At 34.9% G+C, this 22,644-nt stretch overlaps 1 protein-coding gene and 1 long non-coding RNA gene across 6 annotated transcripts in view; both read right to left on the bottom strand.

Moving 5' to 3' along the window:
* The window catches only part of LOC106170753 (inhibitor of nuclear factor kappa-B kinase subunit alpha), a 36,056-nt gene extending 13,489 nt beyond the window's left edge, over positions 1 to 22,567 (bottom strand). The window contains exons 1-8 of one of the 5 annotated variants that reach the window (XM_087006684.1): positions 22,336 to 22,548; positions 4,189 to 4,256; positions 3,639 to 3,749; positions 3,117 to 3,332; positions 2,526 to 2,684; positions 2,278 to 2,367; positions 1,949 to 2,073; positions 1,484 to 1,591 (exon numbers count right to left, since the gene is read on the bottom strand). In XM_087006684.1, the coding sequence (XP_086862810.1) occupies positions 1,484 to 1,591; positions 1,949 to 2,073; positions 2,278 to 2,367; positions 2,526 to 2,684; positions 3,117 to 3,332; positions 3,639 to 3,749; positions 4,189 to 4,256; positions 22,336 to 22,489 (1,031 nt within the window). In that variant the 5' untranslated portion in view covers positions 22,490 to 22,548. Of the gene's footprint in view, positions 1 to 1,483; positions 1,592 to 1,948; positions 2,074 to 2,277; positions 2,368 to 2,525; positions 2,685 to 3,116; positions 3,333 to 3,638; positions 3,750 to 4,188; positions 4,257 to 4,473; positions 4,493 to 22,335 lie in introns of those variants that run through there. The other 4 variants (XM_087006685.1, XM_087006687.1, XM_087006686.1 and 1 more) reach the window with 4 other exon arrangements.
* LOC147763685 (uncharacterized) lies at positions 5,653 to 8,891 on the bottom strand. The gene is made up of 2 exons (XR_015333233.1): positions 7,120 to 8,891; positions 5,653 to 6,053 (listed from the first exon to the last, which is right to left on the bottom strand). It is a non-coding gene; the product is annotated as an uncharacterized LOC147763685 (long non-coding RNA).
* Positions 22,568 to 22,644: the final 77 nt, after the last annotated feature.

Genomic DNA, 22,644 nt, shown 5'->3' with positions numbered 1-22,644 from the left:
TCATATAAAAACATATTGAGAAAAGGCAAAATACGGAGCGTACCTGTGCCGATAGACATACAGTATTTTGCTGGCATTCTTCCTATTTTCTTACTTATATGCTCTCGCTGTGCACAAACCACGGTGCATATTGAAAACCCCACTGATACAACCCGAACGTAAAAAACATTTACTTGCCATAATTTTCACAAAACAGGTGCATTAATAATTTGACGTGAGAATTGAGCACATGCAGAAATGAGAGACTGGTTGTATCTGGTCTGCTCCAGCATAGTGCAAACCACATGTTAATGAAGACGGTCCCATTTTGGGGGAGGGGGTCACAGGAATGGAGTTCGTCGTGGATTACGCTAAATATTATCAACATTTCATGCATCTGGGGAAATAGAAAGTGACTCACAGGTAACGTAAATACCCAGTGGGACTCTCTATGAAGCTCTCATGGAGTTAAGGAAGACGTCATTTTTATTGTTGACAAATCAGTTATCCATGTAGGTGAACAGCGACACGTGTTCGTCAGATTTTGACAGTGCGTGGTATTTGGCGCCAAGAAGTCTGGGCGGTCGATCCCGCTGATCTTTCGGTCGATTGTAGTAAATGCGGTGTTGACTTGAAGAACGTTTCCCCATCTGCATATATATTTCAATTGAACTTGAAAATAAATTGCTTATTCTTCCCAAACTTTTTATTGCTAGCAAACGCGATATATGGTCTATATGAAGGTGTTTACGTTGTATTCTACCCACTGTCGATATTTGGTTTCATCCAGAATAGACCTTTTTTTAAACCCCCCCCCTCCCCAGTTACGGGCGTGATGTATCAGTCAGCGAGGGCAAGTCTGCTTAATAGCAAAATTTGTATGTCTATAAGCACTATTATTGTCATCGGGGACAAAGGAAAAGATAGGTACGTCATGCTTCCAGATTAGATCTTCAATTAATTGTTTCTTCCTCATTGAGGAGAGCTATTGAAAAGACAACAATTGACAAAGGGCCGAGGCATGCAGCAGCTATTTCACTGGCTTGAAAATTTACCGAGTCTTGTCGACGATGTGGTCGAACAATCGGAACAAGAAAAAAATTCTGTCCCATGATTTTGACGTATGGACTAATTGTTTGAGCCAAGAAAAATTAATTTTATAAAATAATTTTTGTGGTCGGATTGACTGGGCCCGTCGAAATGCTTGGCACATTACCGTATATAAAAATCTTATATATAAGGATATATCGCTTTTTGTCTTTTTGAAGGAAGTATTTACTGAAAAAAATTGATTATTTCATATAAAAAAGTTTAGGTGTTATCTACTCTTCTTACATGAAAAAGAAAACAACTTCTTTTGTAGCTTTGCACAGTATTTCATTCTATGGTACTAGTTAAAACAACTTGAGAATAATAATTTCATGATATCAGAAAACATGCCTGTCATGATGTACTGCCTTGGGGATACCAACAGCTTGACATAATCACTATTTAAAAAAATTACCTGCACAAATGATTTGGAGCTGGTATTTTCTTTGAAAACTCAACAGTGCCGGCTGCTGTGAAGAAAGCGCATATGTGTTCGTTGGTCTTTTTCTGAATTTCCCCATGCCTACGAAGGAAAACCATTAGTAGGGTAAGAAGTTTTTTCAATCCCCATATAAAGAACTACCCTCACTACTTCCAACTTTCTAAAATTACAAAAAATCACCCTTTTTAATTGTTGAACATTTTTTTGTAAAAAACAGTTTTTTAAGTATGTAACATCTAGACATGATTAATATGAATATGAATGCCCTATCATTCAACAGTAATGCTACTCAAACCCAAAATAAGAAACTGAGTCAATTCAGATATGTTACTTCATGTACTGAAACGATCAAATGTACAAAGAAAACATCTCACAAAATGTCCAAGGCATTCATTTTTACTTTTCCACTAGCGCATGCATGCATATTTGTACCCATACCATTGTATTGGAGGTAGGGTGGGAAGGAATGGTCTGAAGCCTGTAATACACTCAAACACCACTACACCAAATGACCAGTAATCTACAGAACTGGAATACTTCTGGCTGGCAAATAATTCTGGGGCCTGAAATCCACATCAATTAATTCTTATAGATGCAAAAAAATGGCGTGAAAATAGAATTACAGGACTGTGTTTAGGATGTGACAACTATGTAAAAATAAGAAGAAAAAAAAGTTTTGTTTACAATCCTATTCCAACAGCAGAGAAATCACCATACATACTGAGATATATATTGTAACATTATGTTCAACTGAATTGCACACTCACCAAATACTGTAGTGTTCCAACAAATGATGTACATACACTGCCCTGATCAAGTTCCTTGGCATAGCCCAGGTCAATCAGCTTGTATATAATCTAAGTCAAATGATTTGTGCATGAATTATAAGGTTGATTTTAATTTAACATGACTGTCTCAAAACAAAAATAGTATTGAACTATTTTACCCTTGCACATACACAATTAACAATGACTTTACAATTTGCACTAGAAACTGATGACAAATGTCACTTTACTTTGTTGTCCTCAATCTGTAGTACAATGTTTTCTGGCTTCAAGTCTCTGTGAATGACCCTCTTGGAATGTAGGTACTCTATAGCAGATGCAATATCACGGAGTAAATTTCTGATTTGGTTTTCTTTCAGGCCACAGCAGTTTTCTGGGTTATTCAGGACCTGCAATATTTCAGTCATACATAAAAAGATGTGCAGACATGTCAAAAGATAGAGTCTGAGCAACAAAACCAGCTTCCTCCCTCATCTTAACTTGTGAAGCTAAGCACAAGGTGATGTAACTTTTCAACAAAAAAAATATATTTTAAGAGTAAGGAAATTAACTCTTTCCCTATAGTTGACTCTCTCTCTTATAAGTTCTTACATAATTCATCAGTAAAATCTCCTTATGGACAAAACCATAATTTTCAGATTCTTCTATAACCATTATTACTTTCACTGCCCTCGGCTGTGATGCCAGCCTATATCCTGGGTATCTGGAAGCTTTTTTTTAATTATAAAGGATGATTTTAAATCTTATCTGCATTAGAAATTATTGATGTCAAGATGAGAATAATAACACAGCAATCAGTAAGATATGGGTATACAACATACCTTTCTTAAATCTCCTCCTGAGCAGTACTCCATAGCAAGCAGTGGGATCTCATTAGGTCCCACATCTAGTGGTGGTGGCACTTCTAGAGCCCGGATAACATTCGGATGATCAAGACGTTTCATTATATCCACTTCCAGTTCCCATCTGTGGCGATGTTTTGGTGTCATCTCACTCTGTAGCCTACAGCGCTTGATAGCAACTGCATCTCCACTGTCCTTTAACAGGTAAGGTAACAGGTAATTATGTATTAATCAAGAGGTGGGGAATGCCCCACACTCTCAATATGTGACACAGCGCTACAGTGGTGCAGGTAGTACCTGTGTCAATCACAAACTGATGAATATGGCCAATGGTCCATCAAAATATTTCATGTGAGTAATTTTGCAGATCGTGACAGAAGAGCATTAATACTCTAACAAGAAGATGATTAAGTTGGTTTTTGAGGTGCTAATTCTAAAAGATTAATTAGACAAATCCATGTCCCAAAACAGGTTTACATCATAATGAACAAGCTGTATTACCTCATTCCTCCATAAGACTACTGTTCCAAAACCACCAGAACCAAGAGTTCTCTCTTCTATCCATGACCCTCTTTTCACTCTCGTCCCTGGTTTCACACCATTTTCAGTCATCTAAAAGAAAAGAATATAAATTGCATTTTTTTTTTCAAAATATGCTTTCATCAGTCTCGCGCTTGCTTTTTATTTTGTCACATAAGGAGGAAGTCAGTCTATTTTTGAAAAAAATTACTGCAGTACTTCAGCTGACATTAATAGTAGTAAACTGCTTATCATAATTCAGACGTTAAATCGGATGTCCTGGGAAGCCTAGGTAGTAAATTCTTTTCGCTCTCGGTCTTAATTATTGTGAGATAATTTTGAATTTTGGAGCATCCTTCACATTGCTTATCAATCATCCATCATAATCAGGAAACGTTGATTTCGTGAATTCAGAGCGTTTAACAGAATATATGAAAGCACCTATTAACAAAAAGTGCTTTCCTTTTGTTCTTAAACAAGTTTCTCTATCATTATATCCAGTAAACACGTAAGGTTCAAAGAATAAACATACCTTTTCACTGATTTCGTGTCTCTCTTCAAAGCGAAACTTGTTGTTTGGCCGGATGTTGTAACCAGGATCTAATATAACGCAAGATGTCTTATTGAACACAAACCTTTATCTCAACACGTAAAATACTACATAAGCCTTTCAATGCTCAAAAGGGATATGAATAACAACATTCGTATATCTCATGCAGCATTTTTATCATGTTAATGTAGATATTTCATATATTACCCTTGCGATATATCTCACCGGTTCAAATATTTACGCGCGTTAAACAGTGAAACAACTTACTTCGCGGGAATTTCCCATTCCGGGGGATTTCCTGGGTTTTGCCGAATTGTAAACAGTATCGTATCTGCCATTTCAAGGTTTGTCTAGCCATTGTCCTTGTTAATATCAAATACTGTGTCATGTCGGAAGTCAGTACACTTCAGTAACAGTGATTTTTTAATCAAATTTTGATCAAAATGAACTACTAATACTTACTAATACGATTTTATAATCACCTAAATCGCCGCTAAAATACAGCATGAAAGTTTGGATTAAAGTTGACATTGCCCGCAAGAATAACAGCAACGGTCATTATTTAACCAAAGCCTTGACAAGTCTTCTGATAAGTTTGAGACACACCTGAGATTTGATGTACATGGTGTGCAGGGAGTTTTAGATAATACTATTAAACTGTTCAATATCTCACCTACCACAATTACATGTACGACGGCAAATCTGTAGTTATTCAAGAATTTTAAGATTAGATATAATTGTTTCACCTCACCATAACGCTAATAATAATAATAATAACAAATAAATAAATAAATAAATAAAATAAAATGGAAAGGCCTATTTTGTTTAATATTTGCTCATTTTCTCATTATTTGTTATTGTAATATCTGAGACAGTTATGGTTATATGGAACAATATAATGCCTTCGCGAGACAATAATATTTGCTTCCTTTTACTTAAAGGGCACGAATCATTGATCTATTTCTCTCTTGATCTGCACTAGGGTTTTGACCTGGCCAGTCATTATAACCAGCGACCATCTTCCTGTAACCCTTACGAAAATTTCCTATAGGATTTCCTATAGGATATCCTATAGGAAATCCTATAGGATCCTATAAGATTTCCTATAGGATTTCCTATAGGATCCTATAGGAATTCCTATAGGATCCTATAGGAAATTGTCCCTTTTTCCTATAGGATCCTATAGGATTTCCTATAGGATCCTATAGGATTTCCTATAGGATCCTATAGGAAATCTTATAGGATCCTATAGGAAATCCTATAGGAAATCTTATAGGATCCTATAGGAAATCCTATAGGAAATCCTATAGGATCCTATAGGAAATCTTATAGGAACCTATAGAAATTTATATTAACTGCTTTGAATATTTTTACAGCTTTTTATATATTGTTGGAACTTTGGCAAAATTGGTTATAGGCACTGGTCCCTCAAAACAAAAGAGAGTATCATGTTTACATTCTTTATTCAATATATAAAAAAAATTTTAATGTACATATTCCACAGTATGGTATGCAACCAGCTTACTAGAGAATTGTTTCATAGATTTTTGCAAATTTAACGATGCTGCTCCTGCGTTTGAATTATAAGTTCTATAAGTTATCACAAGGATCCAATATGTCTTGTCAAGCTGTGGCGTCACTGTCTTTTTCTTGTGCGCGTTCGAACTCCTGCCAGAATGAGTGGCTAAAACCTCCCTTGGCCAGATTGTGTACATTGTCAGCATACTGCTTTAGTCACTTCATAATTGAAGAATTTCAGACAAAAGTCTTTTGCACATTGTTCAACTTTACTGTGATAGTCTTCTTAAACTCCGTCTAAGTTGTGTTGAACTATTTGCAGACACTTTCTGAAAGAAAGACATTGTGAATTTCAATTAATTGTACATGTCTACAAAAATGCAAAATGATGAAGGAAAAATTTTCTAATGAGATCAATAATAATCATTGCACCAATTTTATTTTGAGCAATTCATAGCCTTTATTGGTTAACTGTTTTTTTTTTTTCAAAGACAAGGTATTAAAGCTCGATAATTTGTAAAAAAAAAAATTTTTGAGAACTTGAACATATTTCATAGAACCAAGCCCACAGGAACAATCAGAAACGAATTTTAAAATGCAGAAATCAGCAGTGGAGAAAACTCTACTCTGGTTAAATATGCAATTGGGCCATTACAAAGCTGTCAGGGCCAAAAAAAGTCTCAAAAATTCATGGAAAACTAATTTCCGAGGGTAAACAGTAATTCCCTATATTCTGACCAGTCTTTGCTTGACTTAAATCATCATTCCAAACCACAAAAAAAAGCAACCCCCAAGTTAAAATTTATAGCTTCCGTGTAAGCAAAATGGTCAGATTTTCACAATGCACATTTCATTTCCAATATGTATAGGTAAGCAAAAAATATTTTAAAACAAACTATGGTGTTTACCTCACATTTAGGGTTGAAAAGAAATTAAAGGAAAAGAAAACCTGGCAAATAAACGATCCTGAAGAACATGTGAGGTAATGAAATTTGCCCTGACAGCCTCTCTAACATGTAAATTGTATTTTATTTATTAGCATAGGTCTTTCTCAGTTATATATCATGATGGTTCCTTAGAGGCAGTTGTGGATAACATTAATAGATAATTTTTAATAAATCACAAACCAAAAGTTGAATGAAATGTAATTTTTTTTAGATTCAACTCTATTTATAGAAATATTTTGATGAGCAATTGATCACAGTTTTATAAGAAATAAAGAGAATAAACAGTATTTCTTTGTTGGCTAAAAGGGAAGCTATACTTTATAAATTATAACTTGTTTAATGTAATATAGATATGATGTTTACAAGGTACACTACAAATTAGATCAATTATCTCATTTTCAATTTGATTAGATGCCCAAATGATCCAATGCATTACTGTAATACATACCTTCCTCAATCTGAATTTTCTACACTCTGTACCCATCCACTATGCTCCTGAATTTAAACTGGCTTGATAGCTGTATACTCATTTGCTGCTTTGCCGCATATAAACAAAGACTTAGACAGGATACCACACATCTGATAACACCTAACAGGCGGTTACTGTTACTAGTGTAACAATAGCTACAGGAGTAGTGACCTAATAATAGGTGCCAGGCTAACAAAAGAAATTCACAGTTGTTGAATCTATGGTTATGGTTGGTGGAGTAGGGCATTCTCTAGCTAACATCAGTTGCAGGCCCGTAGCCAGCAATTTCAAAAGGGGGGTTCTTTTTCTGAAAAAGTGGACCTTTTCCCATAAAAACTTCATGTACCTAGATCAAATTTTACCCAGAGTGGACCTTTTTCCAGCAAAAGGGGCGGTTCTTTCGAACCCCCCAAACCCCCCTGGCTACGGGCCTGAGTTGACTGTTAAATCTTACAAGTGATTGAGCATAAAATTTATCTTTATAATCATTAATTTGTCCTTGTTCCCCATCCTTTATGAGGGACAGTACTATACCCTTAATGTTCACTTACTTTTACATTATACAGTATTTTATATATTAGGCAGGATTGCACTTTCACTTTTTAAAACAGCCAAGGTCAAGTACAGTCTGATTAGATCAGGTTGACTTTCAATAAATATGAAATATGAAGTGAATATGATCACACAAAAAGTAAAAATACATTATATACTGATATTTAGACCAGTTTCATTATTTTTCATTCAACCTGGCCTTATAAAAATTCACAATTAATATGGATTAACATAGGATTTCCTATATATAGGTTCCTATAGAAATTCCTATAAGATTTCCTATAGCATCGTATAGTAAATTTTGATGGTCTGAACATAAATTAAAAATCAAAATCATATACTGATAATTAAACCAGATTCATTATTTTTCATTCAACCTGGCCTTACAAAAATTCCCTATATGAATTGGCATAGGATTTCCTATAGGAATTCCTATAAGATTTCCTATAGGATCCAATAGGAATTTTTGTAATGGTCTGAAAATAAATTTAAAATCAAAATCATATACTGATATTTAAACCAGATTCATTATTTCGGCCTTATAAAAATTCCCTATATGAATTAGCCTTGGATTTCTTATAGGTTCCTATAGAAATTCCTATAAGATTTCCTATAGGATCCTATAGGAAATCTTATAGGATCCTATAGGAAATCCTATAGGATCCTATAGGAAATCTTATAGGATCCTATAGGAAATCCTATAAGATCCTATAGGAAATCCTATAGGATCCTATAGGAATTTTTGTAATGGTCTGAACATAAATAAAAAAAAAATCAGCTTCAGTGATTTGGTACAAAAACATTCCTAATGATAAAATATTTCTCCATAAAAGATTACTTTAAAATGATCAATTTTTTTCAAAAATTCTTTAAAAAAAAAATTACAGAATTTCTATAGAATCCTATAGAAGACTATAAGATTGTGCATTATAAACAATAAAAAGCATTTTTGCTTTAATAGTGATATATAATTGACAATTCAACTGATAAAATGGACCTATATCAAATATCTATTGTTTAGAATGATATATGTTTATAAAATATGCATTTTTCTCAAGATTTTAACTTACAACAATTTCCTATAGGATCCTATAGGAAATCCTATAGGAAATGTGCCCTATAGGATCCTATAAGATTTCCTATAGGATCCTATAGGATCCTATAGGAATCCTATAGGATCCTATAGGAAATTTTCGTAAGGGAAGGTCCTTTGCAGATTTCAACATCAGGTACACTCCAGAAAAAATTATTTCTATAAATTCTTGAATCGTTTTAAAGGTGTATGTAGGGTTTTATAAGAAGCTGTGGATGGCAAAAACTAACCAGTTTGGGATTTTTAAACCCATGGAGTGTAAGTTCAACATCAGGCTTTCCCAACTACCAGACTCGGCACCTACGGGTCCAGAATAAACCGGTATATCTGACCACACTACCCGTTTTCAAGGTGTGTGTCAGATCGCATAAAAGAGTATCATACCCTATCACAAATTCTGTAAGCCTACCTGTCATCCGGGTATCGCGCCTCGTTTGCGTCAAGTAGGAGTCGTATGAAAACAACAGACGAATCCCTCAATCAGGGGGTGGAAACGCGCGACTTATATGATTAAGACAAGCCTAGCCGTCAGTACAGGTTATTGTTTTGTGACCTTGAGGAGCAATTAGGTTTGGTCGTTGCGGCACGCATGAACAGTAGTTGAACTACCACACCTCGGTCTTTTGTTTTTGACAACTGTTCACTCGTCATCGAGGCGCTTGTTCAAGACTACAGGCTGATATCTACTAGTACTACCAGTGGCTTCATTAGTAACGTTCCCACAATACTTAAGTTTTCTGTCCGTGCGTACAAACCCTGAAAAAGGACAGCCTCGCTGACGAGAACAATGGACGTTTCTCACCCCTCTCTAGGATTACCCCTGCCCTCAATCTCGTCCATCCCGGTAGTCATGAAAATATTTAACCCCCGACAGAATATGCTTCCGCTATCAAAATTAGGTCTACTTTTCTAAATTAATATATATAAGTTTGCAAGTTCTTATTTACAAAACATCATTGGCTATGTCCGAACCTAAATTTTATGTTAAAAATTGCGGTACTGTCAGATTTTAGCATAAACAGAAAATTGCAGCAGCGCATGAATCTAGATGAGATGCACTACTTTCCAACCCCGCTTAGGATCATTGCTATCACATCGCGCACCAGGCAAAATCGGTGTGGTGGCTGATACTCTGTAATGCGATCTGACACACACCTTGAAAACGGGTAGTGTGGTCTGATAAACCGGTTTATACTGGACCCGTAGGTGCCGAGTCTGGTAGTTGGGAAGGCCTGAACATTGTATTTGTTGTATCCACCATTCGACAGACAGGCATGTAAAAAAGAATTGCTACAAACAAGGAAATTTTTTGTCTTTTCAAAGGCACAAGCAGTGTTGCTTTTTTCCCATTGTCTTCAGTAAAATATAAGCCAATTCAGATTTCTCAACTACCACAATGGGGCCAATGTACAAGAATATCATCTATTTACACATCAATGAGTGTATGAATTGATTTTGTTGATGGATATCACGATATTTGTATGACAACTATCTCTTTAACTACTTTCCAAATTTATTTGAAGAACAATGATCGTTTCTGTTTATAAGTTCACAAGCTAAATTTGTCAGATGTTAATTAACATTATTCATTTTTGTTAGAAAATATTAAATGTCTGAAAATTTTCATCACCGACTTTTTTTACTATCCTTGTGCCAGAAAGTTATTTCTTTGCTCAGACAAACTGCCTGATATCAGATGCTTTTTTCTTAATGATAATAATAATAATAGGAATTTCAGATGAATGAAGTACAGATTTACGTATACACTTCCAATTTCCTCATGAATGAAATGTGTCCATCATTATTTTCTTTCAGAAAAAAAAAAAGAATTATATAGAGTTAGTTTTCTTTTTTCTCCTTCTACAGTATTCTTTTTGGAAAGGGGGGGTCTATTATATGAAGCTTAAAAAAATAAGTCTTGTTTTGCTTTTCCCTGGTATCCAACAACATGGTCAGTATGGGTTCTGTTCAGAGTGATTTCAAAATTAGATAAAAAGTAATGTGTTTGTTATAAGGTGGAGCATGTCCGGGGTGTGTTTTCCTCAAATGTGTGTAGGTTACTGTTGACCTCAGATAAATGTCAATGGAGTCCATGTGGGAGTAAAGTGAATAATGATGTGTTTGTCACAGCATTCTTATCATTGTTAGCTCACCACAGTGAGCTTAATAATGCATTTCTTTACAATCACTGCCATTCTACACTATCGGCAGTATAATTGGACGCTGCTGCTATAGTATCACTCTAACAATCCCAGTGAATTATTTCTTATCCTACCAGGCATTCCACACAGGTGGGAAAATATATATGCTATATCAGATATCACAAATGAGGTAGACCTTTACCCTCTTTCAGTTCTACATTTTTAGGATTTCAAAAACCTTTGTATCAATAACTTAACCCTTTGTCCTTGACACTCCTCCAAAACCAAACAAATAATAAAACTCAGGAAGACTCAACTAAAAAAAAAAAAAAATAGACAAGACAATACAGTTTAAATAGTATACACATATTGATATAATAGCAGAAAGCAATTACAGTGGTCTTGCTCAGATTTCCAATATAACCAAAATATAAATTATAAGTTATGGACTTAATAATAATAACTACAATGTGGGCACACATAACTGTGTTGGTGTGTATGCGTGCGTGCATGTGCCCCCAAATCCAAAACTAGCTATAATGCAGATTTTCAGTCTGCCTGCATGGCTTGCAATCTCAACTGGAAAACATATGGGACATATGTGTATTGTGTTGGGGAATAATTCCAAACTTTTTATGAACAATTTTGGTCTTATCAAATTTAGTGTACAACATGGGTGACAAGGCTCAATACCGCATTCAGCTGCATAAAAAATGAAATCCTATATGAGTGTAACGTCATCAGGACTATGTTTTCATCAAGTAAAGAATAACCTGACGAAAATAATAGGTGATCAGATTGTATAGCCTGATAGTCTAGATGATGTCTTACCTTTCAAAGGTAGCAATTTGAAATTTTAATGTATACCTGACTTGTTTTTAATGTTAGATGATGACTGTAAAATAAAATGTGATACTACCTATTACAACTTTAAATCTTCTTGGGGAACTGCAATTTAGTTGTTCTCTTCTAGAAAAGTTTCGTGCAGCCTTATCAGTTAAAAAATGTTTTGCCAGTGGATACTGGGAGTGTTTCTAAAGTGGCTATATATATCCTCATAGGGATAAGACTTTGCAAAGCAATGAGATGTGTAATGGTACATTGTCAGGCCTTATAAACTACGTAGTTAGCCGTTTATGAACACAAGCCTCAGGTTTGTGAGCACGAATACCCAAATTCTCAAACTAAAATTTCATGGTAAAGATAAACAGTACGTTCTGCATGTGTCATAGATTTTCAAGAGCTCATTACTCATGGATTCTTATGTGGTATGGATAGTAAATTATAGAAATACATCAGTTTGGTTCGTTTTGAGGCTTTTGTTTATCCTTCGTTAAATTTTTCCAAGCTTTGAGTGACCGCAGCAACTAACACATGGATCTCCTTCTCAAATTCTGCCACTTTATTGGGCCTTGGACAAAAATCCTTTCTCTTTTGTAAAAGAAGTAGAAAGTGGGGAACATGTCACTCTATTTCGACTAGGAAGCTCTGAAAGCTCTAACATACAGTTTCTTGTATCATCCCCCATACTGAAAATAGTCCGTGGAGAAAAGAACCCGATTGTGTACAGCTAGAGACCCAGATGAAAGTTGGTCAAATAGTTTGTGTTTTTAATGCAGAGCTCGTGGCCACCGATTTTCAGTTCGTGCCCTAAAATTTTTGCTCAAGTCCTTAATTTGGGCATTTGTGTGCACAAATCTGAGGCTTGTGATTGCAAACAGCAATCATCGTTTATGGGGCCTGACTCTACGTATGCCAAGGGAGATGATACTTAAAGATGCATACAAAGTCAATTTTTTGTCACAGAAACCAACCAAATGCCAGCATATAGTTTCAAGTAGTATAACTAAGAGAATTACCAAAAGGCATTGTATAATTTTACCCGAAAATGATGTTTGAACGGATTTTTCTGATGGCATTCTAAGCTGTATGTCAATGGGGCAGGAAAGTATGTCACGAAAGTAGGTTAAATTTACAACCATAAATTTAAAGAAAGGAGCCGTCTAAAGGTCTTTTATGGCTCATCGAGTGATCTATTCAGTTTTTCCCTTGGCATGTCGAATTTATTTGAGTCATATAAGAATCTAGTAGAAGTGGTTTACATGTGTTACTTGGAATCCAGGCTCCACCGATGCTCGGTTCGTATGTACCTTTAATGCCATGGGGTTTCTCACCACTGTCCTGAGTGACTACACACTCTATGAAACAAGATTAGATTATGCTTTCTGAACATAACAAGTTTTCACAACTAAAGGATGGATAGTAGACAAATCCTTCCAAATGGGTTGATATGAGCAAAATTTTACTGTTCGCTATTTCAGGCCCATTATTTTCAAGGGCAAGAAGACCACACCACACCACCCCCTCCCCCTAAGCCCTATTCCATTACTGCTAAACTAAAGATATGATATATATGGTGTTTATGTATGTATCACATATCCAAATGTAACACTATTTTGAGGACAGTTGATAAATTGTTAAGGTTACAGGTGTCCCACATTTGAAATTCTTTACAACACAAGATACAAAAGATGAGTTAAAAGACATGTGGTGTGACACCCTGTAATGGATGTAAAAAGCCATAAAAGAAATGGTTAGTCTGATTTTAATTTTTGCATATTTAAATTGCTTGAGCACTATTTCAAGGCCAATATTTGAAAAGTATTTGACACTTGTGTAACTCTTCTTAAATTAAGATAAAAGGAAAGCCACTATAATTCAATTCCACATTTGCCTATATTCAAATCTACATAAAAGGTCGGTGACATTTCAGAAAAAAAGATAGCACTGGAACTTGATGATTTCAGCTACTTCAGTTAAAAATTAGGGAAAATGTATGAAAGATAAAAACATTAAAAAAATATCAATTTGAATGACAAACATTGATTTATTTTTGGATTTTTGACATATGTATGTTAAAACATTATATCACCCTTATCCAGATGAATTTTTAAAGAATACTAAGCATACATGTGTACTGCTTATTGTGATAATTAAGTACATACAATATAGAACAAATGTAACTATTTCCAAGATGGGGGTATAACCAATTTTGTGGACAAGATCATATTTCAGGAAGCCACCTTACAGCATGTTATGTGATCCAAACACAATGCTATTTTAAAAAGATGAAATCAATTAAAGTGCATCTCTTTCATGTATTAATAAGGTTATCGACTTTTGATAATAATCCAAAAGTTAACTTACAGTCTATTAAGTGACTGTCTTTGAGTAATATTCTTTGCAATGCCTAAACTATGTTGTGCATGTTGCTTTTAATGGCAAAAAAAAAAAAAAAAAAAAAAAACTGACATGTAACATTTTGATCACAGTTACATACCGCTCTTAATGCTTATGTAACCACGCCTTTTTGTCACTTTCGCCACCTCGGGCCTTTTTTGGCCTTCAAATGTATTTGAAAGAAAATAGAAAGCCATATAACAATTATACTTTATGGTCAATCTACTCAATGAGACGCATGTTTTGTTTGGACCCTCCCTTAAGTCAAAATGGAAGTTTTCTTTTGATTGTTGTTGATATTTTACCTGTTGGTCTACTGTGCACAGCCCCCTAATCTTCTGTCAATATTGATGGAAAGCTGAGCAGTGTTTGGGTAGGATCTCAGTTAGAAGCTTTGAACAAATTTTAATGGGATTTATATCCAATAGTTTAAAAGGAAGTGAAGTGAATGTATGTTTACTGTAGACAAACTGATGTGACCTTCCTTTGAACCACCCTGGACAGACATGTCTTCCAACCTAAATTTGAATTCTAGACTTTGAAAAAATAAAAGGAAAATAATAGTAAATATTTTACAAAGAACAATGTCATCATTTTACCAGGTGCAATAACTTTTGCCAAATATTTATACATTTAAATGTGTTGCCATCAACATATTGCAAATAAAAAGGATAGCATTTAGCATTTACCACAACCCATAAGGAAGATCCTGTGTATTGAACAAGGCTTGGGCAAATAAAACATTTTCAACTACAAGCTGTTTAAGTTAACAAGAATCATTTTATGTTCCAGTTAACTTGTCTGTACATCTATACTTGCTTAATGATTCAACATGTCCTTTCCAGGATTTCCCCCACCAAATCAAATTTTTCTTTTGAAAAAATTCCTGCAATTACTATAAACATACTCAGATGACTGCCAGAAGCAATAACAGCATTTTCCCTAGTTTTCATTAGTTTTGATTATGGCCCTTGATTATAAATTGCACTATTAAAAATAAATGCAAAAAGTGCCAAAGTCGCACCATGTTTGGTGTCATTTGCATTGAAGCAATTTAAATCATGTTATAAATGTCAACAGGAAGTGCCAGTTATTGACAGACAAAATGATATATTAAGTTGTTTAATCAATATTGTTTCCAGATATGTTAGATAACTAAACACATGACCCAAAGGGAAAGAGCATGTTTGACTTTTCTTGCATGCAGATGCACACAAAATATTAAGCCCTGTGCGTGCCCCATTCCCATTGGTAAAATGCTGCATTCGCAATATATTGGAATTTTAACTGAGGTTCCTTTCATTGAAATTGAAGTAAAATGTACCAGATATTTAGAATTTGCACAAGCATCTTTAACCAAAAATATAAAAACAATATATTTGGAAGAATAACTGATAATGGGTTTCTATGTCAGTAGATACAGCTTCCCAGGAAAAAATCAAATTTGCAAAGACCACCCAGCATCTGAAGCAGTGATCCATCAAGTGAAACAGCAAAAAAGAGATGAGATTTGATAAGCTGTTTGGTATGCAGATAATCCACTGTAATACTGTCACTTGTGAAAGATGAGACAGATATCTAGTTTCAAGGATATGCCCCTTGGTTAGTATCTTTTCCCCCCTCCATGCCAGGGCAGACAGGATATGTTTTACAGAATCTACAAAGTCAACATCATTTGGATCAGGTGGTTTCTAGCACAACATGCAATAGAGCGTGTCTTCAGTAACAAAATACTGATAGATCACCTGCAGCATTAATGTGTTTGATACATGGCTTTCCTGTACTTTTGACATCTAAAAATGTGACCAATTATCATTAAAAAACAAAATGAAGTCAATTCAGATTATCCAATTCACTCCTGTAATTTATAAAAATGACAGTTGCAATGCAGGGCTGAAAGCTGTACCCTTAGGCTGTGTTCAGAATAGAAGTTACCTTACTGGCAAGACTGATCTATCTCAGCAGCCATTCTCGCTAAGGCGCAGTCAATGTAATCAGTTTAATTGTCTCGCACACCCCCTCGCAAAGCAACAAGAACAACATCATGGGCCACAAAGTTTTCCTGCCTTTGCCCAAGTACATAGTTGCTTGCCCAAGTTACGAGGGGGCATAATTTAAAGTATGTTCAAATGGGTATTCACACCAGGCATTGGACTAAGGGTGCATTCCCAGAGATTTAGATCGATCCAGAATTTTAGATTTAGATCGACCTAACTTCCTAGGGGTTCACACTAAATTGCAGTCAGCCGAGCACGCACCATAGTTAATTACCCCCTTACAGCTTTTAGTAGGCGGGACAGACGCTTAAGCCTGTTAAGCTGACAGTAATCTAGTGAGACTCCCCACAGGAATAGATCGATTTAAAATCTATGGGAATGAGGTCTAATTCCATAACTTGAAAATCTAGGAACAACCTAGGAAAACTGAAAGGTTAGAGTGTCTTCCATCCTAGCCTCAGGAGATGGTAGAATAGCCAGTATGCTCTGTTACCCCCCTGGTAAAATGCGCAGTGAATGAAATAACCTTAATTTGGCACATACAACAACCCTGTAACATTTCCTGCCATATTACTTTCAAGATAATACTACTTCATTTGGGAGAGAGTTGAAGCTGTAGATACATCTCTTTTCATTTTAAAACCTGAACATTGAATAAATTTCTTTTATTCTTATGGTTTTGTCAAGCTCCCCACTGAGTCCCATCAAGTATATCTGAAGAATATTTCTTTCAGGAGTTGTGTTCATAATTTTCTCTGTAAAATTTAACGATTTTAAAAATACAAAATTAGTTTACATTTAATAATTCATTACCAATTCATAAATGTAAAACAAATTTGCCCTCCCCTCCCTCTCCTGAATATCATGGACATGTCACTGTCCTCAGCAATTATAACTCTTAAAGGTACACTCTGTGTTTGAAAATGTCTCCAAGTCATATTTTGCATTTCCTGCACAGCTTCTAATTATCTTTCCTAATTCAGGCCTCAAAATGAGAAGACCCTTCAAATAAAAGTACCCGATATTTATATTTCCTTCTCAAATGTACAAGAAGACATGGCATTCTAAATAACTTGCCCGCCATTAAGGACTTAATTACTTAATTAAGTAATGGTTAAAGACATTGATTTTAAATACAGGGATGAGTTGAGCAACAGTTTGGTAGTCAGAAAAAGTCCCTTTTTTTAGATTAAATCTTTATTTGGCAGGAAATTTCCACATATAATACTTTTAATTTGTTTAGTGTTACCACTGCTTCAATGTTCAGCACTGCTTTGAAGACACGTCACACATTTTCAAATGCTTAATGCTCAATAGTTATACTTTTGAAATCAATAATCAAAGAAGTGACAGGACTAAATGAGGTTTATTCATCCAAAATAGATACTGGTTAACAGTGTAGCAATTGATGCAGAATGAAACCAATGTTGTGTGTTTGTGCAAGTGTGACTTTCATTTCTTTATTTTCATTTAAAAGTTATTGTAGGTATGATATCTGTCTTTATTTACTACTCACAAACAATTGATTCCCTTATTCTACATACACAAAAGCGCACATCCTTCTGCATCTCATTTGTTGCATTGCACAGGGCAGGATTTTTATTTATTTATTTATTTATTTATTGATGTAACTGTTATCAGTTGCAGTCAAGATCTGGATTAACATATGCACACACAAACACACACACAAAAAAAAAAAAAAAACAATGGTTACATTTATTTCATAGTTCAACACCACTTATCCAGCATGGTGAGAATCATGCATGTTATCATTAACAAAGAACCTCAACTTTTCAGACATAGAGTTTTAAAAAGATTCTTATCACAGTTTTTACAGGCCCGTAAATCACTACTCATTTGAAAACCCCCTCACTGCATGTACTACAATGTTTTCATTTATTCTTATGGTTGCATTCAAGTTCCCCACTAGATGTCCCTTCACATGCGTGAAGTATAAGAATTTAAGTCGTCCTTTTAGGAGTGGTGTACAGCGATGTCCTGTTGCATCACAGAACATAGCGTCTGTTTGGGTACTGGATTTAACTTTTAAAATAGTATGATTAGGATACACAGTAGACTCATTTTCAAGGGTTTATCATTGTATAACATCCTAATTCTCTGCTACAGGATTCCTTTCACTGTTTGCTTCCCTGTGCTCAGCCCCTTTTCTGATATACACAAACTTCACTGAAACTCACAGTGTGTACTTAGTTTCCGAGTCTTTTGTCTGCAACATCCGCGCTTCATTACTACATTTAGGTTCACATTTGTTGTCTCAGTCTCAGGTTTGGAGCTGTAGACTAATCCTGCAGGACAACAGAATCATCCCTCTAGCCCACTCCTTCAACTTCAAAGTGGATATCGTGTTTCCAAGGACAGAGTGGAAAGCTTTGACTTGGGCGTCCACTACACATTTTTTTCTGTCCTTTCATATTGTCTCCTCATTGGTCCACAGTTTTATTTTCCTGTCCAATGCAATCTGATCTCCCTCTTGTCACTAATATTAGAAAGGGGACAAATATTTGACCAGGTCAGATCTAACCTCTCAGACTGCTAGCTTCCGTTTGAACAAAAGTATCCCGTCTTGAAGGGCTTTTGGACTGTTGTGTAATGCCAGAAAATTACATGGCACTATGTAGTTACATTTTTTGATAGAATGAAAGGCTAAGTGCTTGGTAGGGCACAGAGTGCACTTTATTCTTAACAAATGTTAGCCAGTTCCCTTAAATTTCAAATTCTACTCAGGCATGGAGAATTTTGAAAAATTTATTTTTTTCTTTTTTTGCACAGCTAGAAAATTTTTTTGATATTAACCCTAGTCACCCCAGTTTCAAAGACAGGAATGCCTTGAAAAAAATTTACCTTATTACCGATTTTCTTCACTTTACACATTACATGTCTTATTTCAAGTGAATGGTTATTTATACATTCCTGGCATTTTCAATCAATTTTTAGGCTGAGGCCATTACTGTATGCTAAATGCATTTGACATGAAGGGACCTTCAAATTGAACAGGAAAATTTATGATTATGTAATATCATAGTCTATTTAACATTAGTCCAAACATAATAATACTTTTTGCATTATTACCATAACCGAGTTGTGTGCTAACAGAAAATACTGCTAGTTTGAGTTTAAGAGCATAGATGAACCAGCTTCTTCATTTTCAAATTTCCATATACACCAACTTGTTGCATCTAAAATATAGTTGCATTAGATTGGAGTTTACCACACCAATCACAGGTCAATTAATTGTGTCCCATACCCTTCCATGGAACCCTGAAATCCAGATAACTAGATAGGCGTTTGTGATTGGAATGAGAAACTTCAATCAAACTTGCTGCTGAAGAACAGAGTCCAATTAGTATGGACATTTGGAACTTTGAAGAAGCTGCATGGATCAGCCCCGAAGCTCAGGAAACTATTGGTCATTAAGAACTTTTGTTGAATTTTTGTTGAAAAAATATTTAGAAAGATATATTTTTACACAGTGAGCTCTCAAAATCAGAAGAATAAATGTCAATTACTCATCTGTGTCCATTTTGTCATTTCAGAAAAGGTCAGCAAGTAGACAGCACTTAAAATAATTACAGAGACTAAGCTTGAAAAGGTGCACAATGAAAAGAAACTGAAGAAATGCTACAAAATACTCTCAATGCCTAGCAGAATTCCAGTACCACTTTGGACAATAAAGCATCTCAATTTCTCTTCTAATGATACATTTCATGACAATTATTACAAGTGCAAATTGTATGGGTAACCATGTCAAGTGCCTATCCTTGTCACAGACCTATGCATCTAGCCAGTTTTTGTTACTTCTCACCGTCCTGCGAAAAGGCTGGCAACAAGAGAAAATGATTCCCATAACCAAGACACCAGGGGCCCGTTATGCAAAAGAATTTAAACCAGAAAATTGCTCTACACTTTTAGAACAAAATTTCAGTCTACTTCAGTGCAGGATAAACTCAAATTAGTAGTAGTCCTTTTAAATAATAAGGTTTTGACCTGAAACAAGCCACATGTCTTTCCTTTTATGAAAAGGGGCACAATATATCATCTTAATGGACTACCAATGACTTATCTGGATTAAAGTACAGTGTGTCTGAATTTAAATTTTAGACCAATTTTCAGGCTAAAGTACTTTTGTGAAACAGGCTTTAGTCTTGTAAAAATGATATATTGCACCCGTTTAATAACAAGGAAGACACTGCTAATGTTTCAGATCAAAACTTATTTATGTGACTTTTTCTTGAAATCAACCAAATTGTTTGTCTAAAAAGTTTAAATCAACTGTTGGATTAAAATTCTTTGGTGAAATAACTCAGATGCCTGAGAAGAAGATCCTAGGACCGAAAAAAAGTAGTGTTTGATTATAAGATAATGTTGCATTAGAAATGTCATTGTGATTACAATTAATAATCTTGTATCTGTTTAAAGATGTCTGGTTGAAGTGTGTGGGATATTGTTGTTATGGCACTGGAACTTTTCTGCAAATGCATGAAGGCTATTGTTTATCTTGCAAAAGCTTTTTTTAGCAGTACCAGTCAAACTTGCTGGACTAATTAATGAAATAATTAATGAAATATTTAATTCATTTGTACTTTGTTTTCTCAAATAATTTCATCATTAAAGATAAAAGCTAGCAATCAAAATACATACTGTGGAAAAACAAAATGAATGTTTTGTTTCATTAAAATATTGTTTCATTCATTCATTCATTCGAGTGTTAAGAGAAATTTCTAATTATTTGACAAAAGCAGAAATAAGAAAGTTGTAATAAGAAATGGACAAGGAAGATGTACATTGTAATGTGCAATGATTATCAAATTATTGTAGAAAGGCCAAAGGCCTTATATACAGTGAAAAAAATACATGTATTCATTCTCTCTCTCTCTCTCTCATCCAAAAAACATCAAAGGGGTTGTTGGGTTAGAAGTGAAATGGTTAACCCAGGCCCTGCCCTGTAGCTCCATCCATCCCACCAATGTTCAGAACAAACGGGTACCCTTCTTGCAAAGTTTTCGCAAGTGTTCCCTTTGGAGAACCATGATAAATCTTTGTTTTCTAACACAGTGACTCTCAAGGGCTTAATTAGTGACTTTTTTCAGTTCAGGTACGCAGGTATAACACATCACCAGCTTTGTGACCTACATTTGCAATGCATCCAACATTCTGCAGAGGAAAAAATGATGGTGCTTTGGCAAAGCGGTTTTATAAATAGATTTTCCAGTATTTTCTTTATTTTTTCTAAGTATTAATCTCATTTTGAAAACTAAAACAATCTGCTTCAAGTACATGTATATCTATTGCAATTTCAAAGTGAACTGTATGAATGCATTACTATTATACATATTATGAAATGAATACATACATGGATACTAAAAATATTTAAAATACAGTGACCAACAGCAATCTTTACTAAATGGTGTAAGCCTGTGCATTAAAATATGCATTTTAGATAGGTCAAGTTTGTATAGGGAAATCTGTGAGATTTCTTAAGAATAATTTTTCAATGTTAGAATGTGGATAAGGAATCAAAAAGGTAAGTCATACAAATTAGTTTGTTCCTTTTAAGATGCGTATGTGTATACAAACATTTTGTAGAATTGCTTTAAAAGGTAATTTTTTGTATTTTTACAGATGTGTTAATTAGCAGAAGTAGGGTTGATGGAAAGGACGTGTTACACTGCTACAGGGTATTCAAATAAAAAGAGAAAGAAAGAAAGAAAGAAAAACAATTTCAAATAGACACAACTGTGGAGAATTTTTATAGATTTTTTTAATTCGCGTTACACGTTGACGTCTGTGTACGTTCTAACATTTCTAATTACTACCTTGTATAAGTGGCCACTCAAAAGCCGAGATTACCAAACCTTAATCACGACCTCACGTTAATATATACTTCATATGATATCGTAAATTTATTATCAGTAGTGCACCGACTGAAATCCAGTTTTAGCTGCACTGTGCAATTAATACTAAATTTGCCAGAGATACGGGTGCAAAGTTATAGTAAATTCTAGGCCATCTCGGTACTGGCCTGGATTAATGAATGTTTAATTTGATGATTCAAACTAATAATAAAGACTGTTGCGAAATCTCAAACCCGTGATCCCGATCAGATCACGCAAAAATAAATTGTTCAGCACGTAACTAAATCCTCAATGCTTACATGTATTGTTTTCCCCTAGATACCATGTAGTTCTTGAAGTTGTTCTCCGTGAGTCATATTTTCCAACACAGGAAGTCGATTTGAGCACGCTGCTGCTTTTATACCAAACTATTTTTAGCAACACCGGCTTATTTACATACGGATTGCCTTTCATGGCAAATACCTGAGTAACTGCCAACCAATCAGAGCTTGAGAATCTTTGAAAGACACCGTACATGATTGGTCGTAGAAAATTCTATGCATATTTTTCGTTTGTTAGCTAAGTTCTGAATGGCTGCGATAACTGGCGTCCCAAATACATTTCACATC

Source organism: Lingula anatina, chromosome 2 (assembly GCF_051362555.1).
Source record: "Lingula anatina isolate TDL-2025a chromosome 2, LinAna3.0, whole genome shotgun sequence".
In the NCBI taxonomy this organism is placed as follows: Eukaryota; Metazoa; Brachiopoda; class Lingulata; order Lingulida; family Lingulidae; genus Lingula; species Lingula anatina.
This window is presented reverse-complemented; position numbering and strand designations above follow the sequence as displayed.